This window comes from Magallana gigas, chromosome 4, assembly GCF_963853765.1.
Source record: "Magallana gigas chromosome 4, xbMagGiga1.1, whole genome shotgun sequence".
NCBI lineage: Eukaryota > Metazoa > Mollusca > Bivalvia > Ostreida > Ostreidae > Magallana > Magallana gigas.
This window is the reverse complement of record NC_088856.1, coordinates 11,916,317-11,925,375: the sequence shown is the minus strand read 5'-3', so window position 1 is coordinate 11,925,375 and position 9,059 is coordinate 11,916,317. Positions and strand designations below refer to the sequence as shown.

At 34.3% G+C, this 9,059-nt stretch overlaps 1 protein-coding gene across 2 annotated transcripts; it reads right to left on the bottom strand.

The window, feature by feature from the left end:
- On the bottom strand, window positions 1–9,059 carry LOC105344773 (calcium-activated chloride channel regulator 1). 2 transcript variants are annotated; one of them, XM_011452645.4, is made up of 14 exons: window positions 8,898–9,059; window positions 6,580–6,862; window positions 6,225–6,360; window positions 5,661–5,826; window positions 5,375–5,501; window positions 5,087–5,205; window positions 4,937–4,966; window positions 4,060–4,281; window positions 3,575–3,868; window positions 3,103–3,312; window positions 2,736–3,012; window positions 2,262–2,432; window positions 1,949–2,152; window positions 1–1,397 (listed from the first exon to the last, which is right to left on the bottom strand). In XM_011452645.4, exons 1-14 carry the CDS (start codon window positions 9,057–9,059, stop codon window positions 799–801), a joined length of 3,000 nt encoding a protein of 999 aa, XP_011450947.3. In that variant the 3' UTR covers window positions 1–798. The 2 variants fall into 2 exon arrangements, with proteins under 2 accessions (XP_011450947.3, XP_019929437.3); XM_020073878.3 differs by lacking the exon at window positions 4,937–4,966.

The window sequence follows — 9,059 nt, the reverse complement described above, 5'->3', positions numbered from 1 at the left end:
TTATTGCCTTTTTTATATTTTATTTCGTGTTAAACTAGCATGTTAATTTCTTTTTATAAACAAAAATATAAAACTGATTGATAATACATGTATATCGTACAAACAAATAAAACTGTAATGTAAATTTTACATTCACACGAGCAATTACTTACAGAAAAGCGCATCTTTACATGAAACATGCACCAAAAGCACTTACAATAGGGATTTATTATTGCTATGAAAATGGTACATGTATATACATTTACAATTACATGTGTTCACAATTGTTTAATAAAATACTGAGCATTTAAAGACATATATTACAATGGTTGAAAAAAGTATTTCAATAAGGAATAAATTCAGAAAATAGTGTTTTCTGAATCTGATTGTTCATTGCACATAATAAAAAAAATAATCATTCAAACAAGGTGAAATAACAAGCATTAAAGCATAGAAAATATAAGATAACCTAATAATATAGAGACTATGTAGGAAACGCCTTTTGAACGCAAGGGACAATATCGAATGGATTTCTACGATCTATAATTATTTTTCTTTCTTTTAATTGTCTGAATAAATAACAATTCTAAGATTTTTGTCAGGAAAACATCGCCAAAAGATCAAATAATGATATTAAAGTGAGATAATACTAAATATACACTCCTCTCTTTAAGTCTTAAAGCCTAAGTAATTGTTTTTACTTAATTTCTCTTTTTACTCAATAAATGAAAATCACAGATATGCGCTTTCTAATGAAAAAGAAAAAAAATTTAAATGAAAACGTCAAAATGTTTTTGGTAAAGTACAGTTGGGCAAGAACTATGAAATATAGTACATGCGTGATTCGTCCATATAACCGTACATACGAGGGTTTCTGCCATATGCCTCGTAACCTTTATGATGCGGAAAATGCACATAAGGTGATTGATACATGGGCAAAAAGTAGTTATCCCTAAAATCACCCTTCCTTGGAATTGCTCTTCCTGCGAGTCTGTTTTCAAGATTGCTGAACTGATTGGCTTTACTCTCAGAATCTTTCTTTTTCTTGCAGAAACATATCCCACATAAAATTACCCCGAACACTAGCAGCGCCGCAGCGCATGCGGAAATAATTAGTCCTACATAAGAAAATGATTGTGTTGACGTCATTTTCTTCACTTCCGGCCGCTTCCACGTTTGATTGTTTGATAGCACAGAAAGGGAGACAATGTTCGACACTTCTGCTACATTGCCAACATCATCTACAGTTTGAATGGCAAGAAAATAATTCACACGGACTTCTGATAATCTTAATGAAAACACTTCTATGCCCCCTGGTGGTGACGGAGTTGGGATGTTTCCGGTAAGGGGAGTAATTGTGTCAGGTGAGTTCAGTAAAGTCGAGTAGCTCTTTGACAGTAAGATCTTGTAGGATGAAGCTGAAAATTATGTAATAGGTGATATATTAGTAATAGGCATTTCTTATTGTTCACATATTATTTAATATGTGTTAAACAAAAAAAAAACTAGCTATCATGCATATTACATCTTGGAGTTACTGGATTTTGTATGTAAAAAAAAATACGGATTGCATATAAAAAGGACTTACAAGTGAACTTAATAATAAGCACCCTGTTCAGTTTTTTGTTGTTGAAAGAATTAAGGGGATTTATATTTCTGTTACGGGTGTTTATTCAAAGTTACAATAGCGTCAGTTTGATTGCAAACTTATCTTACTTTAACTTTTTCGAAAGAATATATATTTTTATAATTTATTAGCTCATTCGAGATTTCCTTAATAAATGAATTCTAAATTCGTCAATATTTTTATTAAATATTACGTTCGTTATAACCCCTAAATAAATATATTCAAAGATTTAATAACAGGCGAACAGTTTTAAGATAATAAATACATATTTTGTTAAATGTGGGATAGATAGGTTAAATTTATTAAAACTTGTCTAATTATTTGACAAAATATGAAACTCACCAGTGCCAACATTGAGATCATCTCCGACAGCGTTCCAGCTCAAGTTGAACACATTCCCGTCCGAGTTAATCAACTTGAGCGTGGTGATCCTGGCCGGGGCCATTCGGTCCCCGGTCACGGTCGAGTAGTTCTGTACCGTGTATGTACCCCCAGACGCCACCCGCTTAAAACCACTCACATTTTCCGTTGTGACTGTCAGAGGTCCTTAAATGACGTGTAAAAAGGTTCAATGTAATGATTGATTCAATATAAATTCATTTAATTTTAAAAATAGCTCTTTTAAAATTAAAACATTAAAACAAATTATATGTACCAGTATTTGCCTGTGTGGCCCGTTTCCTTCTGTTGGTCTCGGGGATCAGTATTTTGGTTTGACCGTCCCTCCCAGTCACTACCAGCTTCAGGCTGTGTCTCCCGTCAGACTTCATCTGGGTGGGCAAAACCACCCCCGTGTATTGTCCGTCTCCCGGTACGATATCCATGCCTACAAAAAAATGCAGGATGAATTTACAAAAAATACGTATACAGACTTTTATATTTTACGGTTGAGCGATCAGCTAACCTTCCTTACACAACAGTTTGGAAATGAGAACTGAACGAATTATTTTTTGGTTTAAAAATCGCAATTTAATCAGTTTGAAAACAGTTAACATTAGAAAGCTGCAACATTCATATAACATTAATTGACTTCGTCAGTGGCAGTTTATACAAATTTACAGTCTATATACCGAATGTCAAACACTACTTTAGCTTTGATCATGCTACCAAACAACTTATGTGAGCATACCTTGGCCATCATCGCGAAGGTCAACGTTTATCTCGTGACCATTAGAATCTTCCACTATCATTTTAACGTCAGCATCAAGAACGGGAGAATTTCCTTTCATGACTGAAGAAAACATAACTATTGGGGTTGACGGCGAAAAATCAAACACTTCAGTTAAAGTCCACGCAGTCGCAGTGAAAACTTCCTGAGAGGGATCCCTGGGATAGGACTGTGCCGTCATTGTCAGAATCACATCCGTTTCCAGTGATGTTGATATTTCTATATTGTAATCTCCTACCTGTAAATAATATTCATATTGTAAGCGAACCGCTTGATTGCAAACACAGTAATAAAATAATCACAACGCTTAGAATTTTTTAAGAGTTACCTCTGCAAGTCCGTCAATTTTTAAACGACAAGACTTAGAACACTTTCCGGAAGTAAACTGCTTATTTCCTGGTCCGGAAACGGTAAAGGTTGAGAAATCAACACCAGATCCTATTAAGAGAATCGTGGTTTCTCTTCCTATTGTAGAATCTATGGTCAGTGTAGTGCTATAATTCTGTCCCTTTGTTAAATTAACAGATTTACTCTCTATCTGAAATAAGATCAGAAATTCTTTATAGTTATACATTTCGTAGGAAAAATACGGATACTTGTTAGACTCAGCAGATGGTTTGAGCTTTTGGACTATGATATATCATACACATGCACCATTCAACTTATCAAGGAAACTGCATTTTAAGAACGTTGGAAGTCAAATCAAAACTGGAGATTTATTGGAATAATTAACAGATAAAAAAGTCGGATAAGATTCTTATCGCAAGAAAGTTCTAAAATGGATATACAATGTATCTTACTTGGAATATTTTATCCTCTTTATCCGACGATGACGCTGCAATACCCAGGAAAATATCCGCAAGAGCAGTTGATTGGTCAATTCCGGAATAAAAGAAGCTAAACCCACCACTGTCCTTTGCAAGTTTATCGATCTTTTTGTCCGCCTCACTTCCGATCGCCACGGACCGGATGATGACGCCTTCTCTTAACACTTCCTCTCTGACGTCATCAGGTCCGGGGGACACCGTATTAGCGCCGTCAGAGACCAGAATAATCTCGTTACCGCGTATATTGTTGTTGTCTGCCTTTAAAAGCTTTGGATAAAAAAATAAATGTGAAATTTTCTTTGTCTGCTATCTATTTATTTACTACATTAACATTGTGGAATCAGTTAAGTAACTATTTGATCGAAATGATTATCTTTATACTTATCAAGTAAACCACGAAGATTAAAGATAGTCCAAACAGACTTTAGACTCCTGAATTTAGAGGTATAAATGAGTACCTTTATCGCTTTCTGTATTCCGGCTCCAATCGAAGTGGCGCCTCTAGCTTCGATATTGTCCACTAGCGCCACTAAATTCTGTCTCTCTTGTTCTGACGTCACAGCAGTCAGCGGAGCAACAACATCCGCAGTTCCGTTAAAGGTTACCACAGCAACGGAAGTCGCGTTTGGGGACCAATTCCTGATGTAGTTTGATGAAATGTCTTTTAACTTATCTATTCTCTGAAATAGAAAGTGAAATATCATGTAACACATTATTTCAACACGGTTTTTTTTTAAATAGTTTGTCTATATGCATGCTATATTTTACGTTACAATTTTGAAGACTTTGAAGAAAACGTTCAGAAACCTGTGTTTAATTCTATGATTTATTGATAATAAAGTTATTATTGTTTTACGATTTTATCATTTCTAAAAGTATTAAGAAGCTAGCGATGTTGGATGTAAATAAGAGAAAAGCAGGTTAAGGCACTAAGCAAAAAGTCTATTTTATGTTGTTACATCAAATATCTGAGATTTTTTTTAATACAGAAACCATTCGGCTACTTTTTAAACCTGCCGAAAAATGTTCACTGCCATGCTATGCTGAAGTAAGGCGAAGAAAAACAATTTGACTAACATGTTGTACATTTTCACAAGATTTCGTTGCATTTATTATCTTATGATGTTACCAATTATCACTGATTTAAGCAGACCAAAAATTACAGAAATAAAACTTATAGGTTTAGAGCAATAAAAGTTATGAAATATAGATTTGCCACACTGTAATATTATGAAGCTGAACCTGTTATCATATAGAGAAAAGGAGAAATTTGAAGCAACTGAAGAAAAGTAAGAGAAGCAAATCACGCTATGCTATTTATTCATGGAATTATACCGTCTGTCTGGGGTTTGTACTTTTAGTCTCCTAAATCAAATGTTTACATAATATTTAATGTAAAAGAATTTTGACATCAAAAGATATAAAAAAAATTGTAAATTCTCAAGTTTCTAACATTTCGTGACTAAAATTGGTGTCGGTGCTTACGTCATATGTATTCATACTTCCGGATTTGTCCAGCACCATGACAACGTTCTGTCCGCGTCGCTGTTGTACTACTTTAAACGTCGGCGCAGTGTTCTGTGCAGGTGTCCCTGCTGTTGTATCTATGTGCAACATAATCGAAAAAGTGGAAATTAAAAGGTTATTACACTGTACCTTCGGTTTTTCTAAAAGTTATCCGCTTGTCGTTATTTTGGAATGATTTCTTCCATAAATTACTAGAAAGGAAGATAATATCAGAAATGTATAATGATTGTATTTTTAAAGAATTACCTTTGAAATCTGGATGAAGTCTCATCACTTCCCATGCACTTTTTCCTCTGCAGAATTTATTCTGCGGAGTTTCTGCCTCCATATTATGTGGTACATCACTATCGCCATGATCGCAAAACTCCAGCACCTACAAAAATGAATAAACAAACAATTGTTAAATATGATAATATTATATTATTTGATTAAACATTAGAATTTGATCTATATGTATCGATAAAACGAAAGTTTCAAAGCGAAAAAGAAGTCCAATATTCAATTTGTAAACACGTGTGAATCGTTTACCTACACTAGAAATCTCTGGTTTGCCCATGATAGATCCTTTATCGGTGTTTCCTCTCTCGTCCACACAGAACTTACATCCGGGCTCCGGCAGTCCGTTGTCGTTAAGGAAGCACTGTTGCGAGCTCTGACAGTAACCCTTGTGGTTGTCTCCCTTTATATCTTTCATGCAGCTACAGAAAAACGACGAGGAGTTAAAATTACTATATTGTAGCTCTAATCAGAGAATCGCTTGTTGACATCGCCCTTTATATCGTAAGTGCTGCAAAAAAGGACAGGGGAAGTTAACTTTCAGCTATGGCAGTAAGCCTTGTAGATTACCTTTCTTACACCTTCAAAAACCCGAATTGTAAAACCAACTACATAGCCTGAACCAGGACAGTACCATCCTGTTCATCATTCCGTTTTTATTAAATTCCAAGTCATTTCACTTTTTTATAATATTTGGTTTAAATGGCTGTTCAATTTTCCTGGTATGCAGAGATTGTAATCTAAATAAGATTCAGCATATTAAACCATTTTGCAATGCGGATAGTTGTGAACGGATTATCTTAATATATATGTTGCGTACATGTTAGGTTTGAATGTTCCCTCAGAAGAGTAGAACCATGGGTTGTTGGTTGACGCCATCACGGGGGATTCTTTGTCTCCGTGTTCGTCAAACAGGCCCCACCGGAAGTGTCCCCAGTGGTGCACCAGGATTTTGTCTGGCAAATGAAAAAGTACATTTTTAAGTTTTACATTATGTTTTTCGAAAAACGTGACTTTTTAAGGCATAATAATTTGTTTATATATGTATACAATTCCATTTTTGTCGAGCTAAGCTGAAATCAAAAAGTTGATAAAGCTGATTGTAAGCAGCTTGGATTTTATTTAAAACTTAAACGGGCTTTAATATCAAATATTGTTTCTATCTTAAAATATACCTGCGAGTCCGACTGCCGGAAGAACTTGTACCGTTATTGGTTCTAAATGTATGTGCTTTCCGGGTTGTCCGCATCCGGTCATGCCCGATACGTACGGCTTGTTGTCCACCAGTGGGTTTGGTTTTTCCACAAGAACATGCGCAGTTTCGACCTGGGGTCCGCTGACAAAGTCGGTGGTGAAATTGTTGGGCCATGATTTGGGTATTACGATTGTTATATCTTTGAAGTAGAGGTGGTATTTCGTGGATTTGTAGAGCTGGGCTGAGGCTGCGGTGAACAAATCCTGAATATAAAGAATAATCAAAGATCTAAAATATACTTATATATATATATTTTTTAAATCATTGATATTTACAACAATTTCATCAAATAATTGTAACACAACTCCAGAAATGTTGTATATTTGATACCTGATTTATGCACATTGCTCCATAGCTTTTATTATTATGAAAAAAGTTTCTGAAGAATTGTTTTGTGAGCAATCGGCGATTTTAAATTCTGGTCACTTTCATGAAGTCGAATAAAGAAATATCTTCTAGTTGAAGCAACACAGAAGCATTTAATTTTCACAAAACAATTGTATTTTACAAATATCATCCTAAATTTAAGATTGTTATACTTTTTACAGCTTTGTTTCTAAACTTTTTTTTTAAAACTTATTTACCAGTTTGATAAATTCATCTATTATCATATTTATTCAAACGTGCTTGTTAATCTAAGAGCAGCGAATGTCTACCTAATTGTAGGTTTTAATTTACCACATAGGAGAAGTACCAGACGTAAACCGAAAAAAGGTTTTTTCCTAAAGAAAATAAATAGGTGCTAGGATTATCAAACAGTAAACGGTGTTAACAACTCAAGTGTGAAATCTCCATTTATAAGAGTATGGGCGAGAAATTCATGCTTAATTTCAATTTAAGTCTAATCTACATTTAATGGAGATAACATGTGGATAAATTATACATTGTAGCAGTAGATTGAATTGAAAAGAATTCTACATAATCTGAACAAAAATCCCTGGTTCACATGAACTAAGGTATTTTGTCCATAACACAAAAAGACCCATAGCCACGGTTAATGCAACAGTTTATTTTTCAATGCTTATACTTTTAAAGTTTTCCGATCTTTCCCAAAGCCGAAATCATCTGATGAATGTAAAATACTTTTAAAAGCCGATTTCATTCTTTATATTAAACTTCATCATTTTGGGCACCTCTTTTTCATATCTGGAAGAAACTTTTTCAAGTAATCAATGTATTTGTTTGCAAAAAAAACCCCAAGTTTCCGGTGTAATATATTGGTGCATACGAACGTGGTAGCTAGATGAAATGACTCATGAATTGAAAATATTTGATAAGGTCACGCAAGGCAGTTTTGTATGTCAACACTTCCATGGTCTTTTAAAATGATATGATTTAGAGTTTAATTACTATTATTGATTCTAAAGCATTTTTGGTTGGCCTAATCGATAAATTGCACGCATTTTTTCACACTACTAACGTAGTAAATATATCAACAAACAACGACTTGGTAGTAATGAAATCCGCTATAAAGTTTCTATCAATATCAATCCTAAAAATGGAATTTTTGTAGACTATCTTACATCCCGCCGTCACCAAAACTTTAAAATCACTCAACTTAGTCCTCAAGTCAAATTCAGAAACAAAAAGTGCATATATCTGAGGTAAAAAAAAAAACTCAGACTTAAGCTGACTATTGACTTGAGGAAAGTTGGTGACGGCAGGGCCTAGGCGGATATGAATTGCATTTTACAAAATAAACAATTCTTAAACATTAACTGAAACTTGGCTTTTTTACGTCTGTATAACGTGCACACGTTTTTGATTTCGTAAAGTAGTTCCTTTAGAATTTTCCCTCAAACCCTCGACATGGTATTTGCTTTATCCCCTTTGAAGTATTCAAATGGAAATACCATTTTGGTACTCTTGAATGCAAACCTCAGATAATTACATAATGCAAGATAGTCATCACGAAATTATGTTTTGAATCAGATTTATAGGCGTCCTTGCATTCTATACCAGGGTTGGAACATATGAATTATAAACCTAATTTTTAGTTATAGCTTTTATATAGTAAAGTTTGCTGAATTTTAGTATCATGACTACTGTATACAAGGTTGTAACGTACAGATTTCAGAAGCAGTAAATCATTCGAGACTATAAATTCAGAAGTACACAGAGTACATCTCTTCACCGTTTTTTTCTCCGTTTCAGTTTTAGAAGGGTTAATTTGACTTTTTTTTCATAAAGATATGCTACTTTATACTAAAAATACTACTCGGCTTACAGTGCACTAACCTTAAGTTTCTGTATTTGGATTTCAGAGGGGGTCAGTTGACTCGATATTACCACAGTCACTCCGGTATATCCATTCCCATCAATCTGAATCCTTTTGGACTGCAAAAAGCACTGTGCACATCCAAGCAGGCACCAACACAGAAAAGAGACAGTTTTCGACAT